This window comes from Mytilus edulis, chromosome 1 (assembly GCF_963676685.1).
Source record: "Mytilus edulis chromosome 1, xbMytEdul2.2, whole genome shotgun sequence".
Classification (NCBI taxonomy): domain Eukaryota; kingdom Metazoa; phylum Mollusca; class Bivalvia; order Mytilida; family Mytilidae; genus Mytilus; species Mytilus edulis.
In genome coordinates this window covers 47,073,665-47,099,494 of record NC_092344.1, presented here as the reverse complement: position 1 = coordinate 47,099,494, position 25,830 = coordinate 47,073,665, and the positions used below count along the sequence as shown (strand labels likewise).

Genomic DNA, 25,830 nt, shown 5'->3' with positions numbered 1-25,830 from the left:
ACCCCATTTATTCAATTTTTGATGAAATCAAACAAAGTTTAATTTTGGACCCCGATTTGGACCAACTTGAAAACTGGGCCAATAATCAAGAATCTAAGTACATTTTTAGATTCAGCATATCAAAGACCTAACTGATTCATTTTTTGTCAAAATCAAACTAAGTTTAATTTTGGACCCTTTGGACCTTAATGTAGACCAATTTGAAAACGGGACCAAAAGTTAAGAATCTACATACACAGTCATGACAGTTAGATTCGGCATTTCAAAGAACCCCAATTATTCAATTTTGATGAAATCAAACAAAGTTTTAATTTTGGACCCTTTGGGCCCCCTTATTCTGTTGGGACCAAAACTCCCAAAATCAATACCAACCTTCCTTTTATGGTCATAAACCTTGTGTTTAAATTTCATAGATTTCTATTTACTTATATTAACGTTATGGTGCGAAAACCAAGAAAAATGCTTATTTGGGTCCCTTTTTGGCCCCTAATTCCTAAACTATTGGGACCTAAACTCCCAAAATCAATACCAACCTTCCTTTTGTAGTCATTAACATTGTGTTTAAATTTCATTGATTTCTATCTACTTAAACTAAAGTTATTGTGCGAAAACCAAGAATAATGCTTATTTGGGCCCTTTTTTGGCCCCTAATTCCTAAACTGTTGAAACCAAAACTCCCAAAATCAATCCGAACCGTTCTTTTGTGGTCATAAACCTTGTGTCAAAATTTCATAGATTTCTATTAACTTAAACTAAAGTTATAGTGCGAAAACAAAGAAAATGCTTATTTGGGCCCTTTTTGGCCCCCTTATTCCTACAATGTTGGGACCAAAACTCCCAAAATCAATACCAACCTTCCTTTTGTGGTCATAAACCTTGTGTTAAAATTTCATAGATTTCCATTCACTTTTACTAAAGTTAGAGTGCGAAAACTGAAAGTATTCGGACGACGACGACGACGACGCAGACGACGACGCCAACGCCAACGTGATAGCAATATACGACGAAAATTTTTTCAAATTTTGCGGTCGTATAAAAATCAACTCTTTGTAAAAACTTGTCACTTTTTTAAGACTGTATAAATCATAAAGAAGATAAATGGAATCACCAAAAACCTGAACAATACAGCAGACCACCAATACCTGATTCCTAAAAAAAATTAGCACACATACAACAAACACAGACTCACGGTCCACATTTATTGACCAGGTACAGGTTCAAAATGAGGAAGGGAAATGGCCCGTTTTACCTGCACACAACTATTCCCCCCTCTTTACCTCTCTAGACCATATGTTGTAGTGCAATGCCCTCTAGATGTCTCTTGGTTTTTTGTGTTTTGACAACTACCCCAAGTTTCTTTTCCTCTCTTCATCTCAAAATACTACCGGGTATGTTAAAAGATGAAGATATTCTTGCTGTACGATTGAGCTTGCTTTGAAAATTAACACTTTGACATCAATTGATGCATCTAAGTATTGGGATTTGATTGAATGTGTGTTCTCAAGTTGACACTTCAAAGTCTTGGGAGTTGATTTAATGTGTGTTTTCAAGTTGAAGTGTCACAGTCTTGGCAGTTGATTAAATGCATGTTCTCAAGTTGAAGTGTCAAAGACTTTGGAGTTGATTGAATGGGTGTCCTCAAATTGACACTTCAAAGTCTTGGGAGTTGAGTGAATGAGTGTTTTCTAGTTGAAGTGTAATTTTTGGGAGTTGATTGAATGTGTGTTCTCAAGTTGAAGTATCACAGACTTTGGAGTTGATTGAATGGGTGTCCTCAAGTTGATGTGTCAGTCTTGGGAGTTGATTGAATGCATGTTTTCAAGTTTATATGTCACAGACTTTGGAATTTATTGAATGTGTGATCTCAAGTTGATGTGTCACAGCCTTGGGAGTTGATTGAATGTGTGTTCTCAAGTTGAAGTGTCAAAGTCTTTGGATTTGATTGAATGCGTGTTCTCAAGTTGAAGGATCACAGTCTTTGGAGTTGATCAAATGTGTGTTTTCAAGTTGATATGTCACATACGTTGGAGTTTATTGAATGTGTGTTCTCTAGTTGAAGTGTCACATACTTGGGAGATGATCAAATATGTGTTCTCCAGTCTTGGGAGTAAAATAAATATGTGTCCTCCCCAGACTTGGAAGTTGATTGAATTGTGTTCTCTAGTTGAAGTGTCACACACTTGGGAGTTGATTAAATGTGTGTTCTCAAGTTGACACTTCAAAGACTTAAGATTTGATTGAATGTGTGTTCTAAATTTGAAGTGTCTCAGACTTGGGAGTTAATTGTGTGTTCCAAAGTTAAAGTGTCAAAGTCTTTGAAGTTGATTGAATGTGTGTTCCCAAGTTGAAGTGTCACAGTCTTGGGAGTTGTTTGAATGTGTAAGTCTTGGGAGTTAATTGAATGTGCATTCTCAAGTTGAAGTGTCAGTCTTGGGAGTTGATTGACTGTGTTCTCAAGTTGATGTGTCACAGTCTTGGATATTGATTGAATTTGTGTTATCAAGTTGATATGTCACACACTTTAGAGTTGATTGAAAGTGTGATCTCAAGTTGATTTGTCACAGTCTTGGGAGTTGATTGGATGTGTTTTCTCTAGTTGAAGTGTCACATACTTTGGAGTTGATCAAATGTGTGTTCACCACAGTCTTGTGAGTTAATTGAATGTGTGTCCTCCACAGACCTGGAAGTTGATTAAATTATGTTATCTAGTTGAAGTGTCACACACTTGGGAGTTGATTGAATGTGTGTTCTAAAGTTGAAGTGTCAAAGTCTTGGGAGTTGACTGAATGAGTGTTCTCTAGTTGAAGTGTTAAAGTCTTGGGAGTTGATTGAACGAGTTTTCTCTAGTTGAAGTGTTACAGACTTGGAAGTTGATTGAATGAGTGTTCTCTAGTTGAAGTGTCAAATAAAATTGAGAATGGAAATGGGGAATGTGTCAAAGAGACAAGTCTTGGGAATTTAATCGAAGTGTCTCAGACTTTGCAGTTGATTGATTGTGTGTTCCCAAGTTAAAGTGTCAAAGTCTTGGGAGTTGATTGAATGTATGTTATCAAGTTGATGTGGAGTTGGTTAAATAAGTGTTCTCAAGTTGAAGTGTTACAGACTTGGGAGTTGATTGAATGAGTTTTCTCTAGTTAAAGTGTCGCATATTTGGGAGTTGATTGTGTGTTCCCAAGTTGAATTGTCAAAGTCTTGAGAGTTGATTGAATGTGGGTTCTCAAGTTGAAGTGTCACAGTCTTGGGAGTTAATTGAATTTGTGTTCTCAAGTTCAGGTGTCAGACTTGGGAGTTGATTGAATGTGTGGTCTCAAGCTGATTTCACAGTCTTGGGAGTTGATTGAATGAGTGTTATATAGTTGAATGTCACCGACTTTGGAGTTGATTGCATGAGTGTTCTCTAACTGAAGTGTCAAATTCTTGAGAGTTGATTGAATGTGTGATCTCAAGTTGATGTGTCACAGTCTTGGGAGTTGTTTGAATGTGTGTTCTCAAGTTGAAGTGTCAGTCTTCTCATTTTATTGAAAGTGTGTTCCCAAGTCGAAGTGTCACAGTCTTGGGAGTTGATTAAATGTGCATTCTCAAGTTGAAGTGTCACAGTTTTGGGAGTTGATTGAATGTGTGTTATCAAGTTGATGTGTCACAGTGTTCGGAGTAGATTGAATGTGTGTTCTCAAGTTGATGTGTCAAGTCTTGGGAGTTGATTGAATGTGTGTTCTCAAGTTGAAGTGTCACAGTCTTGGGAGTTGATTGAATGTATGTTCTCAAGTTAAAGTGTCACAGTCTTGGGAGTTGATTGAATGTGTGTTCTCAAGTTAAAGTGTCACAGTCTTGGGAGTTGATTGAATGTGTGTTCCTAAGTTGACTTGTCAAAGACTTGAGAGTTGATTGAATGTGTGTTCTCTAGTTGAAGTGTCAAAGTCTTGGGAGTTGATTGAATGTGTGTTCTCTAGTTGAAGTGTCAAAGTCTTGGGAGTTGATTGAATGTGTGTTCTCTAGTTGGAGTGTCACAGTCTTGGGAGTTGATTGAATGTATGTTCCTAAGTTGACGTGTCAAAGACTTGAGAGTTGATTGAATGTGTGTTCTCTAGTTGAAGTGTCAAAGTCTTGGGAGTTGATTGAATGTGTGTTCTCTAGTTGAAGTGACACAGACTTGGGAGTTGATTGAATGTGTGTTCTCTAGTTGAAGTGTCAAAGACTTGAGAGTTGATTGAATGTGTGTTCTCTAGTTGAAGTGTCAAAGTCTTGGGAGTTGATTGAATGTGTGTTTTCAAGTTGATATGTCAAAGTCATGGAAGTTGATTGGATATGTGTTCTCAAGTTGAATGAAGGATCACAGTCTTTGGAGTTGATTGAATGTTTGTCGGCAAGTTGAAGCATCACAGTCTCAAGAGTTGATTGACAAAGAGTTTCATTGTAATATACCAGAAGTCAAGTATTATGATTATACTTCAAATATGTTTGACCTGGCCATGACTGTTTGTAAAAAACTTAAATTTTAAGGATAATTGTACATGATAAATGGTCTGCTTAGGCTACATCCAAATGTCAAATGTCAAATGACAATTGGACCAAAACATAAATTTATCATTTTATGTATTAGACATAGCCTCACTCCCAGGTATATGCAATTTTTTTTCAATTTATTAATTTACACTTGAAGATACAAAGGTTAAGATACAAGTTTGTAAGGTTAATTTTAAATGCACAACTGTCATATTTCATATAGCCTGTATTATTAAAACAAAAAAATATTCTAAGAAGCAAATATTGGATTAAAATAAAAGCATTAGGCAGAAACTTTTATGTAAGACCTGTGAGTAATACACACTTTTGTAATGTACAAGGTCTTTAATTTGGTCAGATTTTTTTGTGATCTTTTCATTTTTCAATTAGACACAAGGAAAAAGTTGTCAAGAGAGTTACATTAAAGGGTATCAAAAGTATCATTACAGATGAGATTTTCAAAAAATATGCAAAAAGATGCTTCTGTAATTAAATCAATAAGCCTTACTACCTTAGAAAATAAAAATCACAAAAAAAAAAAGATTTTCTTTAAAAATACATCATGTACCAAACCGACAAAAAATTGTAGGGATGTTGAAAAGAATGAAGCATGCGTTTCACGATCTCCACTCCAGCTCCCAAACCACTTACCTCCTATTCCCTTGATAAATATCTTACCTAAAATAATTGTCAAACATTCAAATCAGTGGAGAGCAAGAGCAGTTTCTGAGAACTATATCATTATGTCTCCTTCCATTACATTTTACCCACACATGTATCTAAAAAGCTTTCACAGTCAATACAAATGCAACTTATTTGCAAGTTAATAAAATTTGTAAAGTAGGTCATCTTGAATTTGGCCTGTTCATCGGGAGGGGACACTGGGTGGCCCAACCTGAATCATCCCTCGCTATTGCGTAAATGATAACAGTTCCTTGACCTTGCAAGACAAAAAAAAAATGAAAACCTTAATCTAAGGAAATGATATATGAGGGTTGAAAAGACAGTTTGGCTGACACACCTTTGTTAGACAACTATGGACTTTCCTGCAGTCATTCCAACACAACCATCCAAAATACATAAAGGTGACAAATATTTGAGAAATGACTTTAATGTGAAACGAAACCATTCAATAAAGCATAAATTCAAATCATAGTGACTTACTTAAAATTGCAATTCTCTTCTTTGATTAACGACAGTACCAATTTACATAGCTCTATGATTAAAGAGTTTAGTAAGATATATTAGATAAATTAATACATGAACCAATTAAATGTATTGTACAATGAACTGATTAAACAGGGCACCATGTAGCAGGATCAGCTTACACTTCCAAAGCACCAGAGACCCTCCCCCCCCCCCCCCCCCCCATTTTTGGTTGGGTTCTTGTTGCTCAGTCTTTAAGTTTTCTATGTTGTGTTTTGTGTACTATTGTTTGTCTATTGTTCTTTTCTTTTTACGCCAGTGAGATGTTTGTTTATTATTGACATATGAGTTTGAATGTCCGTCTGGTATCTTGTATACGGTCACAAAAATACTAACTGCCTTACATTGGCAGATGTCTCTTATTAGCATACTTTTTGTATATTTTACTAATGAATCAATTAGAAGGTTTAGCATTTATCCTGCCTTTATTAAACAGGCTATAATTATTAACTTACCAATGAATTGATCAGATGGTGTAGCATGTATACTGCCCTTGTTTAGTAACTGCATGATCTTCTTGACAAAATCACCAGGCATAGAACAGGTGTGTGACAAAATGTCATCTCTTATTAACTGTACAACCTGAAAATTCAGAAAATCATAATAAGCAACAATCTTTCTATTCAAAGCTCAAGGAGTTATCTCTCTTTTGCTATTGGTAAAAAAAAATGACAGGACAAAAAAGGATTGATTCTTGGTTTACCAGGAGAGTATTTGTATAGTTAGTTTACGGTAGTTATTCCAGTTGGAAGTTCAACGTGTACATGCAGTTTGTTTACTTAAGTTTAACTAGACCTACTGCATTTCGTAGCCATGTTTTATTTATAGAACTGAAATAAGATATTATGTAACTGATAACTGTAGAAGACATTTCTCTCGTTCACATGATTGTAATCCATATTAAACCTATGTTAAATCTATAAAAGCAATCATATTCCATTTCAAAATAAAACAACATACTTTACAATCAATGGCTTCATCCCTCTGGAAATCTTCTACTGATAGAGTTGGCAATGAAGGGCTGAAATGTAACCAGTAAATTAGTTACTCATATATAGAAACAGAAAAAAAGATTTCTAAAGATATTTTTTAAAAATGCTTATCAAATTTCTCTTGGCTATAATAATTGCTGGGTATAAAATTCCTTTCAGACAATTTCCTTGATAATATGATTATAATACGTTTCATGCATCATTGCTATTAAAACTAGGGGTATCATATATGTTGATAAAAACATGTGAAGCCAAACAAATACAGAAACAAAACAAAGTCAATTAATAAATAGTGAAACAAAACAGGGAATATAATTATAAACAATTTTTTATTAATCTTTTTTCTTTTTATCCAAATAACATGTTGTTCTATCTATACTGAAAATGAGGACAGTTTGCACTAGAAATGCCACTTTTAGCAATATCAAAGAATATGACAAAAATTCTGTTGAAAACATTACTACAGCCTTTAAGATTGTTAATACAACAATATATATATATAATCAAAGTGCTTGAGAGCTTTCATTTTGCTATTTTGTGAATTTTATATAAAACATTGAAATGTATATAAATTGAAATGTATTTGGCTAGGTAAATTATATATTTGAATTGGAGTAATCTTCCTTTGTCCATTATTGTACATTTGTAGTTGAACCTATTTTTATCACTGATTTATACAGTGTTAAAGAAAATTCTTCTTGATTAGTAATGTAATTCAAATACACATAATATTGTAACTTGAATATCTAACTAAAGCATCTCATTGATATATTGTTTGTCTAATTGATTGATTGGTGTTTAATGCCACTTCCAACACTCGTGTGCTTTTTCATGGTGGTTAGTTTTTAATTGGTGGAGGAAGCCAAAATGCCTTGAGAGAACCACTGACCTTAAGATAAATATATATTACTACTAGTAAACTGAGTTATATGTGCACATTTAAAAAAAAATTAATATGAATCATAGATTCAAATAGATAAATCTTTACCCCCCCCCCCCCCCCAAAAAAAAACAAAACAAAAACAAACAAACAAAAAATCCAGCAATGAAAACAGACTACCATGATATAGCCAAGAATGCTGAAATGGCAATAAACATCAATCAATTAATCTTTTTGTAAAATTTGAAGAATCAAAGGACAGAAAATCTGATCTAAAAACTTGGAATCTTATTCATATTTTTTTTTTATAAATGATGAGAACAATTTGGTGTCATGTCCTTTTCAGAAAATAAAGTATTTCAACTTTCAAAATCACAGGGAGTTCTCATGTATAATACTTTTCAGGACTTGTAATAAAATCAGAATCTCAACAGGGTCCATAAAATATTTTCTGATACATTTGTAATACTTAATGTTCAATTGCATGACACTGGATCAAAATAATCTTACCTTTTTGAGAACAAAAATTCTTCAAATGTTTGTGCTAGTTCTGACCACATTCCATTAAATGAAGATTCTGAAAATTAAAACATAAGCTAAATGAAGGACAAGAATACAACAGAGAAAGATCATAGCACACAAAGCACTTTCTACAAGCATATAGCTGTTAACTAAAGATTGATAAACTATGATTACAAAGTGTGCCTCATTCTGCACAAGAACTTTAAATTTGGAAGCTAACTTGGAACAGATAAGAGTAACCTTATACTTTCATGATGCCTTAACCATGAAAAGCAACTCTACATAAGTTGATGGTTCTTTATAGTTGCTATAACACTTACAGATATGAACTCAGATATTATTTAACTGAAATTAAACAAGAATGAAACAACAAAGAAACTTGATGTGCCAATAATAATACAACTGCATACCTAACATGCCTAATATATTTTTGACCTACCACTAGTGGTTCCCCATAAACTGACCTAATCACATTGTTGACACTGTTGAAAACAGCAAGCATAATTGCCTAATGTTTTCTACTTTCTCTATGTGAGACAAAAATGAGGAAAAAATCCTTAAACAAATCCATAGGTATAAGAAGATGTGGTAAGAGTGCAAATGAGACAACTCTCAAACCAAGTCACAATTTGTTAAAGTAAATCATTATAGGTCAAAGTACAGTCTTCAACACAGAGCCTTGGCTCACACAACATCATATACTCTTGATTCATTAATATTTGTTGGATACCAATTTTCTATCATTTCATGGGAACAGGGGAATCACAAATTTAAATATTCAACGAATTACAAAGGAGTAGGTCGGTCCGGTAAGGGCCCATTTTGGCCTCAAATTTCAGGTTCATCTGAAGAAAGATTTTGTACACTTTTTAAACACTGAAGTGTCTACTTTAATCGATTCAATTAGTTTGTGTGAAAGATTTGAACCAATTTAGTCATTTCAGACGCTCATATTTAACCTCAAATATGACAAATCTATCAATTATGCCATAATATGTTACTTTTCAGATGGTTTTTGTCAAAACAGAAGTGGCTGCATCCGCTTTCACCCTCAACCTTTATATTTATTTTTATATGTTATGTATTATCATCTAATACAACTTAAATTTAAATATTAAGACAAAAACTGTCTAAAATTTAAGTCAAATGCTTTAATTGTGAAGAGTTCAGTAAATAAGCATGAGTTAATGATGGTTGTACCAGATATATGTGCATTATATTGTCAAAAATTTGTGTAGCAGAAGTATTCTACTGTCCAATAAATAGCTAAAAGTTTACATTATTGGGAACTATTTTGTAAAATTGATATATTTTGGGGCCAAAAAGGGGTCTAACTGAACCTACTCCTTTGCTTAAGGAATGTAAGCAGACTTTGCCTAATTCATGAAATTCAATATCCCTCGAAAATGCCAATTTTCCTTAATCCAAGAAAATTGGTAAACACAAAAATAAATGAATCCACAGTACGTACTATTTCATGACAAGGCTTGATTATTGTGTTATATTGAAATTTTAAAAAAAGAACCATTGTAATATGTCACAAGGACTTGTTTACATACCATGTTTTCTGGCCACTGGAAGACCAATGGTCAATATAGACAACAAAGAATTGATGACCAGCATCCATGTTGTTGGTGATGGACAACCGTACTTGTAACTCAATGGTAGTCTGAATGCCTGTAAAATAAAAAGAATTTTTATCACAATATTTCCTAATTAATATTCATGATATAAGAAAAATTAATAATTCTGATGATAGGATTCTTACTATGTTACATTACCATGACTTCTTTCTGTTATTGAGGACATAAGAACTCACAAAGTGTTGACTTGTGCACTGGCAACAGTACTCATTACAGTATTATATGGTGGACAAACTAAAATTCAAAAGCATTAGCACAATCAGGAATTTGTAATGACAATTGCAGAACATGCAGAAAGTTGCTTAAGAATTGCTTGGTGTGATTTATTGTAAACTGGTTCATGCAGCAGAATTATACTGATATACATTTGTACTGCATAAGTAGTTTCAATTTCATATTCTGATACTCTCTGATTTACAACAACAATGGGGCTTAGACTAAGGTAGTATTTTGGATTCACTTATTTTCATGGGTATCCATTTTCGTGGATTAAGGAAAAAATACAAGTTCATTGATATATAATTTCGTGGTTTTGCCAAAGTTTGCATACAAGCCTACAGTAAATTTTTCATTCGTTGAACATTAAATTTTGTGGTTCACCTATACCCAGGAAATCCACGAAAATTGGTATCCAACGAATAATAAAGAATCTACAGTATTTAAACATTGCCCTTTGGACCACAACATGACACACACATGATGAAAATGTATCTAGTGTGAATTCTAGATTTGAAACAGATACTCAGTAGTCAAATAACTTCAATTAAAAAATATCTCTTTTAAACAGTCATAATAGAGTACATATGAAACATAAATATACTAGTACACTTAGGTACAAACAAATATTTTGGTTCATTATCAAATACTACAAATTGTACCTCCAATAAAGATAAAATGTACATACAACTGATAGTAAACAAAGTGACCTCTTGTGGTCAGTTTAAGATCAGTCTGTGGTCAGTTTTGACCATTACATCACAAGCTGACAGCATTAAATCACTTGGTGTAAGATAGTACATGTATTACTTGTCACCCTATAGATAAAAACACCAGTGTCCTTTAGTGTATTGATTGTAGTCAAATAAAGGCAAATGTAATTCTTAAGACAATAAAACTCATTTTGAATTGGTTTGTGTTACCAATGTATATATATTACAAAAAAAAGAAGCTTGATGTGATTATGAATTATTATAATTAAAGAGAGGTGAGGGGACAAGCATCTTATTTACAGTCCTGTCTATTAAAACCAGTCACATTTCATATTTTTCTTTTATGATCAATGTACTGGGTTCCTGCACAACATTTCAATCTCACAGGGCCTTTTGTATATCATAGTTTTTGATGAATTGTAATAAAAACTTCTACAGCTGAAACCAATACAAACAGACATCCTTATAGTGCAGTGCCTACAGATTGAGTAGCCAATATGTTCATTATCAGTGACATCAAAATAAAATCTCTTGTCTAGATGAAGGCCTTTATTTCATTATCAAGTTGCCATTGGAATTAGAAAAATAAGTTACTGATTTTGCTGAAAATATTAACATGGAGGAGCTAACCTTAATTGGTACAAGAGGTGTTTTTTTATGAACATGCCAACACCAAAGTTCAGAGATGTAACATGTTCTACAATTATTTTCTTTAGAACTTTCATTATCACAACATTTAAAAAATTTGGGAAATTTTTTTAAAATTTCTTGCACAAATTATTTAAAATTATAAAATTTAATTAGCTTGATACAAAAAATTGTATAAAATTTCTGACCAACTAAATTTTACATCACAGTTAAACTTTCTAGACTTAACCTGACTACCTATATATGATCATGACAACCTAAATGTAAAGCAAGGTGACCACAGTTGTAAACAGACTGACCTATAGGCCATACAATTTACATGTACTATATCTAGAGGCCAAATTGACCAAAATCAATTTTAACTTCCTTAAATATCTTCCTTTAAGAATATTCATGTACTGCAATTGATTTTAAAAATTTAGTTCTAAGAAAGATATAAGTTCTATAGTTAATTGTGTCAGTCAAGACTGAATTTAATAACACCTCAAATTTCATTTAATTTAAATCAAGAAAAAACTTGATTTTAGTAAATGGCTTGAAGGTTTTGAATTATTCACTCATATTTTAAATTTTAAATTAAAATTCTACAAGTAGAAATAGTCAAATTCTACGTTTAAGAAAGCTACAATAAAGAAGACTTAGAACTTAAAGTTGGTCGAGTCCTTCAATCCTTTTTGTGGAGACTTGTTTCTTTAGAGTTTCCTGTTCTTTTTTTCATAAGTAACAATTAAACCAACACTCTGTGAATAAATACCATTTTAAATGTTTTAACAAAAGATATAATTTTGTGGAAAATCCAGGTAAGTTTCATTTTCACTGACCATAAGAGTGACCACAATAACATCAGTAGGTCAGAGAGACCACTTATTTCACAATCAATTCTTATAACATTACTGGACACTTCTATTGAATGAGAAGATTTATTGCCAATTATCAATACCAAATAGACTCTTTCTACTTTAATCTGCTATTGTCAATTTCCACTTTGATGTTTGACTTGAGTTTTCTCATTTCCATATATTTAGTGTACAGATTTAATTCAGTTTTTACACATTCCAGTGGTCAGTAAAGTCAGTGCGTCCACAATTAGTAGCCCACACATACTGTAGTCGTTATGCAGAGGAAAAACCACAAATATGCTGCTGGTCAAAAGGCTGCATATTCATATTCTGCATGTTATTGTTGTTCAACAGGTCAACATTCATTCATAAAAACTGACCACTATAAATGAAGCCATACTATTATAGTTTTCCTCCTACATAAATTTCTCAATTATCCACCTTCTCAATTTTTAATGATCATCAATGTATTAAATCATGTTAAACAGGTTAAAGTCAAATGAGATATTTCTATTGAGTTATTACAGAGAAGTTCACATTTTGGCCACAGTATAAATGGCTTGTGCATCTCTAAAAACTCTGTTTCCTTTCTTTTCTTTGATATAACATCCAACAGTAAATATTAAATGCATATTCAGAACAACATTAAGTCAAATGAATACACACTACTTTGCACTGGAGAAATATACTTCTTCAGGATGCTTGTTTGGTGGAGAAGCAAAGATAAATTTCCAACTCTGGTTTAAAAGATAACCCACCAATACTCAAACAAAGCCAAGAAACAAAAAGACTAGCAAGGGATCTGGGGCTAATTGCTCACCAGTCAAAACTAGGCGGAAAACAATGACATGTATTCTTTTTTTTTTTTTATGTTTGAATGATGAATCTTAGGTTAGCATCATTTCTTGACACATTGCAAGAAAATGTTTATATTACTGTACCACAAATTAACTAAAAATTTATCTCACATTTAAAACAAATACAAATTCCAGAAAATATAGACTTTAAAATATAAACATAATTGATTAACTAACATCTTTAATCACCAGTTAATCGATACATTCATACGTTTTAAAGAACATGCAAATGTGCAGTATAATTCAGTCCTGTTAAGGACTGAACAGTGGTCACATGGATTTTTTATGCCTGTTCGTACCAGCTGACACAATTAAGAGGTTTGTAGTCTACCAGCTGACACGATTAAGAGGTTTGTAGTCTACCAGCTGACACGATTAAGAGGTTTGTAGTCTACCAGCTGACACGATTAAGCGGTTTGTCCAGTCTACCAACTGATATGATTAAGAGGTTTGTCCAGTCTACCAGGGTAGCAAAAGACCATGAGTCAGATCTTTCCATCATTTTCAGTACCGGTATGTTCATTACATTCATATTAATGAGTATTTTACTCTTTTTTTTACCAATATATTTATAGAAATGCAGTGGAAGCATTTGTTTTAAAACTCATTCATGTATGCCATAAAATGAAAAAAAAATATGGTCAAAAGGACAGTTGATAATAAATTATTTCTTCTGATACTAAATATAAAATAAATGCATAAAGATATTTAAAAAAAAAATCAAAAAAAAAATCAAATCATAAAATTTTAAATATGCTTGCAGATAAGATGGTAATAAATTAATAAATGAATACTCCTAAATATATCGAACTTTATAAATCAAAAGCAGTTGGCATATTTACTACCATTATAAAAAATATCAAAGGAGCATGGCCAACCTCACACTTTCCTGTTTGAACACAAGGCAAACAGCTTATCATGAAAGTGGTAACAAGATGACAAATTTTACTATCTCCAGATCTCATTACTCAGCTGTATAAATTTAACACTTCTACAGGAAACAAATAAATCCAATTAACATCCATATTATAAGATTTTAATTAACCCCACCAACACTTAATAATAAGCAAACTATTTACCCTCTTATCAAAACTTATCAAGGAATGGTGTGCTTGATTAGAAATTTGATCTACTCAAATTAGAACTACTGACAGATGACCCTAGCAGTAGCCTCCCCCTGGTGGGTCATTAAATTGATATTAGTAGATACTGGTCAGTCATCATCTTAGGTCAACACTGACCAGTAGGTACACTCATTGTCCAGGGTGTAATTAACATCCAAAACCAGATGGTGGTCTGTCTATAGATGTATTTTTGAACACACCCACTTTGAGAAAAGGATTGGTCAGAAGGAGGGTTCATGACTTTTGTGTAATCCATGGTCATTTGTAGTTCCTGTGATGTAAGGAAGGAACACAACTATGGTATGTAATAATCTATATAATATTAAACATTTAAGAAAGCTATTTGAGGCCCCCATAATATTGAAACATTGGGCAATACACACCATAAAGGAAATTGCACATTTTTTGTTGTTGTGTGCTCTTATAAGTCACAATCTATTGCTCTATATTTCATGAATTTATAGGGCAGTTTTAATAACGTGTATTTTAAACAAAATAAGGACACTACTTATGTTGTTTTATGCAAAATGTTAGCCGAGAGCTATTTCAATTTGCATTTATACTAGGAATTTATTATGAGCATAGGATATAAATCTTCATGGGGGGGGGGGAATGCCATGACACGGGGTATATAAATTTGTTATAACATCTTTTTATGATTTAAATATTTGTTAATACATCAACTGTGAATTTGTAAATGATTGATTGTTGTGCATTTAAACATTTTGAGATTTCATGATGCCCAGAAAATCCAAAACTGTCATCAGAAACATATGTATTTAAAGTCTCTGCTGTAACGTGCTGTTATTCAATTCAAAATCATTAAATTATTTAAAGAAATCCTCAAGACATAAAAAAAATGCATTTTAACTGAATTTTGTTGTAGGTATTGCTATGCATGTTTTATTCTTCATTGGCTTGAGGTATAGGGGATGGTCGAGATCTCACTAAACATGTTTAAACCTGCCGCATTTTTGCACCTGTTCCAATTCAGGAGCCACTGTGTGTGTAGTCTTATATGTTTTATAATTTTAGTTCATTTATATGTTTAGGAGTTTAGTATGAGGTCTGTTTTCACAAAACTAGTAAATATTTACCTTAGCTGGTGCAGGATTTTCTCCCTGTGTTGAAGACCCATTGGTAGCCTTTGGCTGCTGTTTTTTTTAACTCTTTGGTCAGATTTTGTCTCTTTGACACATTCCCTATTTCTATTCTCAATTTTATCTGTTGTATATTAGATTTTGCACAAACTTTGAAATTTGACATCAAGAAAATCACACAAATTTACTGTATCTGTTTCATTATATAAACTTGTGTCCTTTTTTAAAGTTTGAATTTTGGAATATGAGCCTATTTAGTGAATTTGTCCTGAGGTGTTAGAACAACAAGAAAAAACAAATTACGTATCTTCATTGTGAAGTAAATTTCATTTTGATTCTATAGAAGAAAGTTTTCAAGATGAATCTTTTTCCATTTCTGTATTATTTTACTTTCTTTTAATAATTTCATTCGATATTGCCTCACAAACAAAACCATCAATCACTTCCTTTACAGCATAAAATGTTACATTTATCTTTCTTGGGCCAATAATTAAACATGATGTGGTAGTCATTCTGTTTACAAATAGACCATCTGAAAGTCATAATCAACTTATAAGTAATTAGTAGATAGACATTAAAGAATGTTTTATTTATCAGTGTTACATAGTCTGACCAGATGTCTGTCTAAGTTGGCTTCCTAATTCCAGTGGGAATATATGCCAGGTTTTCCTGTTTCTTCAGTATAAAAGATGATATTTGAGATACAACATTTTAATGAATTAACTGAACTTTGATATAAGAATTTGAAATTTAAGCTCTTAAAATGTCTAATTTTTTTTCTTTTTCCAGCTCCAATATATTTTATCCTGTTCCTTTTGAAAAAAAAATCATGCAATATTTGGTAGCATTCAGCCACAGTAAATATTAGTTTTTCTGCAGGATACATTTCAAATCTTATAAGCTGAGTCATCATGACCTTGCATTTTTTTTTTATTTCTTATTAAAACCATTTTTTTGTGACATGCATAAGAAGTTTTCTAATTTTATATCTTTCGTGGGGCTTTAACCACAAACTGCTTTTCCCCCAGTTACAATCTGATCTAAGTATAGAAATATAGAAACCCTGCTAGGCCATTCACCCTTATTATCCACCTTTACAATCTAAAAAGGCCAATTTACTCCACTACATATATTGATTTTCAAATGACTGCCGAGTTCAAGAACCTTTCTGTCCCTTTAAAAGATTACTTGTGCTGAGAAGAAATTGTATTTTCTTTGGTAACGATTGCATAAGATAGGATAATCTGTACATGTGGCTTACTAACTAACAAGCTCCTGATATACTTCACTGGGTTTACAGAAAAATACAGGATTTAAAGATTAACTGTACTCTGAGAAGATTTGTAAATAAGAGTCCTGGCTGATTCAACACCCATTCATGTTTTATGATTAACAATTAGAAATCTATGGCTAATTTAAGCCTTAGATTCAATACACTCCCGAGATTACGCAATATTATATAAATTATGTAAAGAATATAGAATAGTTTATAACAAGGTCTGGCAAAACAATTTCGTTATTACAATTTGTATGTTATTCTGTTGACGACAAAAGTCTGTATTTAGCTATGAGATTTAATAATTAATAATTAATTTGTAGAGTTACAATAATTAGCTTTAATGAAGCTTTTGTTAAACTATCAATGATGTATTAATGAATTTAAAAATATTCTATCAAAATTACATAATAGCTCATTTAAGATTTCTCTGAAGGAAAAGTAAGATGCATGCTATCCTTTGATATGATAATTTAAGAAAATGTTGCAAAACACTAAAAAAATAATGTTAAAAGTGACAAAAACATCAAATAACTATATAATATTAATCTAGAGGGATTGGCAGAAAACTTCAGATTTTTTTATAATTATATCCTTTCTATACAAAAAAAAATTTTGATAACCACATACATTATTTCTGTTTGCACAACACATCCTTCTGGAATGACTTACTTCAGGAAGCTCTTAACTGGGTTAAAATATAATTTAATCATTATGCATGAACTACTAGAGTCCACTTTTTAATATACTGAGATCAAAATTATCTCAAAATGAATGAGGTATTGGTCAAATTGATTTCTTGAAGAAAAACTAAAATTAGGATACAACAGCTAACAAACTAACGACTCAAAATACCTTTCAAAATACTCAACAATTAATACAAATGAAAATTTAAATCGTTATTTTTGCCCTTACCACATCTTACAAGAAAATTGTACATCATTACAAAAACTAGTAACAGTAACCCAATACACAAAGTTTAAATGGAATCAAATGTAACCTCCATATAACAACAATCTATAACAGTAACCCAATGCTAAAACTTTAAATGGAAACTGACATAACAACCAGAAATACATGATAACATTAAATTTCTGTTATTTGTCAAATAAACATTATCTGTGTAAGGTTACTTCATCATGACCTTAATTCAAGGTTAGAGACAGTGTAACAATAATCAAGTGACATAACTCTGTACAAGACTGGTTGCATCATCTGTTGTCATTTTATTTCACAGAACAACATTAAAGTGTGAGGAAATGATCTAACCCATCCCAATACACATCATAACAAGAAGAGATTCAAATATGGAGTTTAATTAATTGTTATAAACAACAAAATCACATTTTTTTTTAAAATAATTACATCTTTTTTATTAAGCTTACTTTGAAACTCGAATCAATATTTTGTTGCTGTTATTTTGTAATTTATTTTGACTTTTCAGTTGTGTTTCCAGAGACATATATACACATGTGTATATATATGTCTCTGCTTTTTCTTTTTTTATAATTTAGTTACATTTTTGAGAAATCATTGTGAAGTTATTAAATAAAAAATTGTAATTTCTGTGAAGTTAAAAAAGAAAATATTAATTATAAATATATAAGAAAAATGGTGAATAATAGATTTGTATGTTTTCTATCAATTCAAAATGTAATGGAATTGATCTGGAGTTTGGCGATTTTTTTCTTTTATAGTAGTTTTTTCGAATTTGTAATTTCTTTTATATTCAGTGATTTCAAATAAATCAAAAGTTACATGTTAAGAATTCACATTATCATGTTTTTATACACATACATTTTTTTTTAATTATAAATAATTTTTAAATGACAATTGTTAAAAGAAAATTAGTAGAACTTTTTTGAAAAGATAATCTTACAAAAGGATAGTGATTGTCAAGTTAGTTCAAGGAGGTTGTATAGAACATAAAAGTTTAATATTACAGTTATCTAAAATTTATATATTGGAAAAACATATATTATATGCAAAACAAATCTGAATTTTTTTCCAATACTTTATTTTGAAAATGAATTCTATAGGGAACAACTGATTTTCTTCAAATGATATGAGAATGTACCACGGAATACAAAATACAAAAAATATATTTCTGCATGTAAATATAAAACATTCTGCAAATCAACAATTACTGCCCTTGAGGGAGAGGAAGTGGTCAGCTGTCAAGGTTATATACCCCCTGGACAGTGGACTGGACCTTGGTCATCAGTCACAGTCAATCATGATACTTCCCAGTAAATGGTCATTCTTAAGTTCTGTATTTTGATTCTCACCTGTATACCAGTTTAGTTGATCACCAGTGTAATACCTGACAATTTGGAAGTAATGTCTTATCATAGTGGTTAATACTGTGTTCCATTGCAAAAACTTGTGCAAGGTAAATCTACATTATCTGTTTATGCAATTTTAACTCACCATAGAGGTAAAGAAATGTTTATATATGACAATTGGTTAAATCAACAAAATGCCAAATAATACAAACATAAGTATAAAACTTTGCAAAAACATTTAGCTTAAAAGTAAAATGTAAATTTATTAGTTAAAAAAGGATTCCATTTTAATTATTTGATCAAATTTGAAAAAAAATATGGAGACAGAATCCAACTGTAAATTATAAGAACATTAACAAAGCATTGTAAATTAAAACAAACCAGACTGAATACATAATTATTTTCATTTCAAATTCATCTTTATAAATTATTTATTTAGTTTTTAATGGATTAAAAATATTTGATATAATTTTGCATCAGATTTTATAATGACTTTAAAATTGTTTACTATAGTCTATATATATTGCATTGATTAGTGCTTTAGATAAATTAGCATTCATGTCACAAAACTGCTGAATTTATCATTTGACATTTTTATGTTAATGAACAACACTTTACCACTTTTGAGGAAGTGTCAAATTTCATGTAAAATGCCCTGGGATGTTTATTTTAAAACAGGTAAGCAAGTTTTAAGAAATGATTAAAAACTGTAATCAAAATGTCAATGAAAAACAAGTTTTCATTTCTATGGGAACAATTTTGACTGCGTGAAAATAAATGAAACTACATGTATATGCATTCTTTTTTTAGTAGAATTTGGTCTAATAATTTGTCTTACAAAAAAATAAATATGCACTTATGCAATACCTGGTAGATCAAAATTTAAGGTGCATTCAGAAAAAAAATTCATTGAATTTTAATATTCAATATTTTTTTATAGTTATTTTTCTCATGACATTTTACAACAAACAAAGTATGCTAAATACAACAAAATAATTTAATAATAATCAAAACAAAATTCTGTCCAATCATGTTTTGTCAACACCTCCACTGGACAAATAAATAATACCATTTACTGAAAAAAATCTATTTATCTTATAATTTTTTTAATCAGGAGAAAAATACAGGTAAAATCAAGCCCTAACAAGACCCCCCAAAACTATTCTCTTAACAAGGTTATTGTTGATAGTTAATTAACTAAAACTAAAAAGTCACATGGTTCAATAAGCTATAAATAATCAACATAGGTGAAAGGTCAGATAAGAAATACTGTGAATTAATTGGTTGATTCATGGTCTTGTAAACTTTGTGTAATATTGACTGGTCAGTGAGTAATAGGTGGTCATCTAAATGGACAAGTAGATAGATATGTGTGGGTCAGTGACATTTTGAAGAATTTAAAAGATGCTTTTCTAAATTATGTAATCCAGGTGTGAATTCAGCATCCTATATACTGAAGAGGTAAATATTAAATGCTTTACCATGTGGGTTTGTTTATGTTTGTATGGGTCAGTTTACTGGATATTTGTCTTATGATTTTGTTTGTCCAGGACATATAGGTGTGTGATACAACATTGAGTAATGGAGGATATATTATGTGTAATGTAAACACCTACATATTTGATAATAAGTACAAGAGTTTTGGAAGATGCCTTAAAGAAACTAGTTAACTACAATTTTCTATTGATAAATGTAAATAATTCCATGTTGTAACATAAACAAGTATGAAAAAAATATTTTGACATTATTCATTTACAAAAATGAGCTACAATTTTCTATTGATAAATGTAAATAATTCCATGTTGTAACATAAACAAGTATGAAAAAAATATTTTGACATTATTCATTTACAAAAATGAACTTACATGTACTAGCTAAAAACTTTGATCTGAAGATAAGTTTTGAAGATTTATATTTATAGAACATTTTTTGTAGTGTTTTCTAAACAATTGTGTTTGTCTTTTGATTGTAGTGTTTGCTTTTCATTGACTTATATTTTTTCATTGACGAATATGTTTTGAAAATGACATTTTTTTTAAAAACAATAGTGGGAAAGAGTTATCAGAGATATTTATATGATAATAAGTAATGTATGATAAAAAGAAATACCATGAAACAAAATTGAAGAAATATATAAATTCTATTCAGCTCCTGAAATTACTTTTATTACGATGAGACATTTTCAAGATAAATTCTTTACTATTAGTAAAAGAGTATGTTTTATATATCTTTCTAATTCCATAACAGATTGGTGACCCTTTTATGTTTGTTATTTAGATGTATGCATATTTTTTTTCACTGAAAAATTCAATTATGAAATGTTAATGTTTTAAACTAATTAAAACACCCATTTGTAAATTAAACTTCAACAAGATAAATCAATTTTCAATGCGTTTTTTTTATAATTTAGTTTATTTGATTCAAAGTGTTCAGTTTTAAATTATTTGAAAGACTTTTAGTGAAAAAAAAAAAAAAATTAAACATATTTGTCTGGAACAAAGTACAGACATGCAATCTCAATCATTGTCAATGATGAGTGGATTTTATTAGTAAATTTTATAGAAAATAATTCCAGCATATAGTCTTACCAGTCAAATGCAAAAACTTTTTGTTGTAAAAAATCCTTTTTTTTTATCAGCAATTGTAATATATTCTGTTAGAAAAAAAATATGTTAACAGTATTTTTTGCATATTAGCAAATTGTTTCAATTGCAAATACAGCTACACAACTTTTTTCTATGCTATTCGATTGGTATGGTCATATTAAATGGTTGATATTTGTTCATATAAGTATTGGAAATCTTAACTTATTTAAGTACTGTAAGGTTTGATTTTGGCAGTACAAAAAGCATAAAAAAAAAAAAACCATGACAACCAATTTTGTTAAAGAATGAAAGAAATATAGGAGATTGTAATAAAAGGCCAAAATGATTAGATTCTATCATTGTAAATTTGTCCATTCACTTGACAACAGGTTTGACCAGTTATTTAATGATTTTTTCATAGATAAATCTATTGGTGTTTTAATGACATCTACCTCTATTTACCTGTGGCAAAAATTTCTTCAATCAAGGGGATTAACTCACAAAGGTGGTCCAGTTAACTCCCCTTTCAACAGAACAATAAGTAATTGACACCTTCCCTAGAGTTTTACCCCAGGGTATTGTAAAATGTCAAATTTTTGTGGGATAATTACTGGAAATAATGAAAAAAGGGAATTTACTTTTTGTATTGAAAATCCTATACATAAATTAGCATTCCTTAGCAAAATCAAACAATATGTTGTTTATTTACATGTATCATGTACATTACTAAATCTATCTTAAATTACATTTGATATTTATAATCCCTGGAAAATGAGTAAAAATCAAATAAACATAGAAAATCTGACAAATGCCATAAACAAAGATTTTGCTTGAAATTAATATGCAAAGAGGCATAATTTTTTATCTAGATGTGGTATGTATAGAAATAATATCGAAAAGTCTGCATAATAAAAAGTCAATTTCAAGTGTAAATTATATATTATGAGTCAAATAAATTAAATTCCAAAAAGAAATTAAAAAAATTATTTCAAAGATATAACTTAATAATAAATCGCCATTACATAAAATCATAATTTTATGATTAATAGGATAGAAAAAAATGACACTGATAAAGGATTAACAATTTTTAAATTATAAATGAGGATGCAAGTAATAAAAAATTGACATTGATCCAAATTAAAAGGTGATGACATGATGTTTTCACCAGGAACTTAAAACATAATTCATTGATGAATTGATTATTATATTATTCAGATTGGTAAGTCCACTTGTACCATGTGTAATGTGGTATGAAATATCATAAATTTAAAAAGAAATATATACAGCTCTGCAGCATCTAATACACACGGAGTCTTTTAATATAATTTGGTAAATGTCAACTAAGACAGATATATACATGTTGGTTGACATACATTTGTATTTAAATTGGCAGCAGAACAACCTGACATTTTATGACATTGTGTACTAGTCAGAAGTTTAGGAAAACTGCTGATTTGTAATTGGTTAACTAGCTGAATTTCTATTGGATTAAGAACTTATAATTTGTATATATTTATATTTTCAGATAAATCAACATTATACATCAACTGGTTATTGTTTTGAAGCAAGATTGATCACAAATTGATATCTGAAGAAAATTCGTTAAAAAAAGTTTACAGTGAAAACTTTGACAAACTGTTTAAAGACAGTTTCAATAGAGTCAAGCTGGAATCCTCAATCGCTATGCAAGATCCTTATTCCATGATGCATCGAGAAGAGAGATTTTTCAAGCCATACAACCAGACATCCTCAGCATCGAGGTTTCCAAATATGCCATCTTCATCATATTATGGGATGCATTATCCCTCTCATACCATGACACAAAGTGACTTAGCTAATATGTCATCAGGATCTTTAGACTTTTCACAATTTCATCCTAGTGTTGAGGGCATGATGACATCATCTGGGTCTTCACATACGATGCCCAATCCGATTCCAGCACATTCTTCAAATAATATGTCAACTTTACCGAATGACAGTCTGTCTCCTCATAACATTCCAACAAGCTTGCCTCTTGGCCACCATCAATCTGGCAGTCCACCAACCATGGATGTTTTGGATGTTCTGAACTCTCATAGATCTAGTCCAACAGATGATAAATCCAGTTTAAAAAAGGAAATTGAATATAATAATACAAATGAACTGTCTTCACCATCTTCAACAACAAGTAATCATTCGCTGTCCCATCAAGATGCAGCAAATGCCGATTGTGATTCAGAGAGTGATGGTTTTAGAATGCCACCAAAGAAAAGACAACATGTAAATCCAGAGTCGCAGAAAGATAACTGTTATTGGGAAAAAAGGAAGAAAAATAATGAGTCTGCCAAACGATCTCGAGAGGCAAGAAGAATGAAAGAAGAGCAAATTGCATTAAGAGTTGTGTATTTGGAACAGGAGAACTTACAACTGCGAACAGAAGTTTCATTATTAAAAGGAGAAATAGAGAAACTTAGGTGTATGCTGTACAATCCATGATTTTGTAAAAATCATTACAACATTTGTGTTCCATTCAGTGTTCATAATGGCAACTATATTTCATTCTGTCTTATTATATGGCAAAATGAAATAAGAACTCAGGGTTAAATAAATCAGGGTTATAAACTGTGATATTAATTTCTCAGGGAAACCAGAGACTTGTTAAAAACTCAAATATGAATTACTCTTTTAAACAAAGTGGATCTACTGAGCAATGATTTGGTTGCAATACCAAACAGATTATAAATGTACAAAAAGAATTATTTATTGACACTGTATTAGTGCTTTTAAAATAAATTTCCACTTTTAAAAATCTGACATTTCATTTCAGCACAGTTATTTTCCATGTTAAATGATTTTAACTTGATGTATAGCTGAAAAGTGAAGAAGGGTAAAATATTTGTTGTAATTTTAATGATATTTTTATTGTTGAATATTTACCCGGTTATCCATGTTGATTGTTATTCCTTTAATAATTATGTCATAAATTTTAATAATGTACATATACATTTTTGCTTTTTTCAATACTCTTTTAAAACAATAATTAGTCATTTTAATATTGTTGTTTTTAAAATTTTGTTAAAATCATTTATTCATACTTTTTGATTTTTACCATTGACTTTTTAATATAATTAAACATCCAATGAAAACAAAAATAATTTCATATCATCTCTTTTCTTTGTAAAATACTTTCTTTTGATTGCACAATCATCTTGCAAGTTTTACTTCTGTTTTTGAAATCCATCTATGCATTTTTCTGTTCAGCACTATTGTTCATTTAGTTGACAAAAAGGCATTTAAAAAACAGTTAGCTCAGAAATTAAATATCGCCTCATTTGAATAAATAATACTTTCTCCAACAAATCATAAATATTTCCTTTTTTTCCAATCTAGTGTTATAAATTATAAAAATCATAAGTATTTTGTATTTTCCTTCACAATCATGATAATGCATGTACTTTAGATTTCTTTTGGATATAGGTTGACATAAATCTTTATAAATGTTATTCAATTCAAATTAAATTTCAATATTATAAATGAAATCATACAGCAATACCATTTAATTTGATGACTAAAACCCGGTGTTAATGAAGTATTATGTACAGGGTGTGTTTTCACACCATTTTGTTTAGCAATATGTGTACCACATTTGAATATGCAAATAAATTGTTAAAAATGTTTTTATCTTATTGATTTAACAAAATTTGCAGTTTATTTTTGTCAGATGGAGATGTTGGACCTTGATTTTAGTCTACACATGTGCAGATACTTTGAAAATTGACAAAACGATTTTGGCATCAAACAGCAAGCTACATGTATAAAAGGCCCCAAAACTGACATGTGTTATTGTGTAAAACTATTCAAACAGGAAAACCAACGGGCTTACATTTTGCACAAGTTTGTGTGCACAGCTAAAAAATTTAATGTTTTGACTCAAACTAGCGGTACTCATTGACTTAATGAATATAAATTGCCAGTTTCTAGTATTATATATTTAAACCATGTAATACTGTAGTATGGGAGAACATGATTTATTTATTAAATATAAACATGAGGAGATGTGGTATGATTGACAATAATACAACTTTCCACCAGACAATAAATGAAGTGGATGTTAGCAATTAAAGGCCTTCAATTATGAGAAAACCCTAGGTGCTATGTAGTCAGATATATTGATTGATTGTTGGTTGCTTAACGTCCAGTGGCAAATATTTTATGCATATTCAGGACAATTGTCAGATACAAAAGACACATAACAAATTAGAAACTATTCAAAAGAGAAAACAACTCTATTTTATATCATAACAATTAACAATAACAAATATGACATGCAAGAACCAACAACAAACACAGAACTCAAGGCTCCTTAATTGGGACAGACATAAAAATATGGCAGGATCAAACATATTTGTGGGTGCTCAACCCTACCACAACTCATTGCTGAAGAGGTACATTTGCCTGTAAT

At 30.6% G+C, this 25,830-nt stretch overlaps 2 protein-coding genes across 6 annotated transcripts in view; one reads left to right on the top strand and one right to left on the bottom strand.

Moving 5' to 3' along the window:
- Positions 1–25,830, bottom strand: part of LOC139483987 (protein MON2 homolog) — a 287,784-nt gene that overhangs the window by 7,251 nt on the left and 254,703 nt on the right. For 2 of the 3 annotated variants that reach the window (XM_071267718.1, XM_071267725.1), the window contains 4 exons: positions 9,663–9,780; positions 8,092–8,158; positions 6,670–6,730; positions 6,165–6,291 (listed from right to left, as the gene is read on the bottom strand). In XM_071267718.1, the coding sequence (XP_071123819.1) occupies positions 6,165–6,291; positions 6,670–6,730; positions 8,092–8,158; positions 9,663–9,780 (373 nt within the window). Of the gene's footprint in view, positions 1–5,154; positions 5,182–6,164; positions 6,292–6,669; positions 6,731–8,091; positions 8,159–9,662; positions 9,781–25,830 lie in introns of all 3 variants that reach the window. The other variant, XM_071267710.1, reaches the window with a different exon arrangement.
- Positions 14,240–25,043, top strand: LOC139484020 (thyrotroph embryonic factor-like). 3 transcript variants are annotated; one of them, XM_071267756.1, is made up of 2 exons: positions 14,240–14,443; positions 22,915–25,043. In XM_071267756.1, the coding sequence occupies exon 2, from the start codon at positions 23,073–23,075 to the stop codon at positions 23,862–23,864; it is 792 nt and encodes a 263-aa protein (XP_071123857.1). In that variant the 5' UTR covers positions 14,240–14,443; positions 22,915–23,072; the 3' UTR covers positions 23,865–25,043. The 3 variants fall into 3 exon arrangements, with proteins under 3 accessions (XP_071123857.1, XP_071123851.1, XP_071123846.1); XM_071267750.1 differs by lacking the exon at positions 14,240–14,443 and adding an exon at positions 18,802–18,911; XM_071267745.1 differs by lacking the exon at positions 14,240–14,443 and adding an exon at positions 20,090–20,265.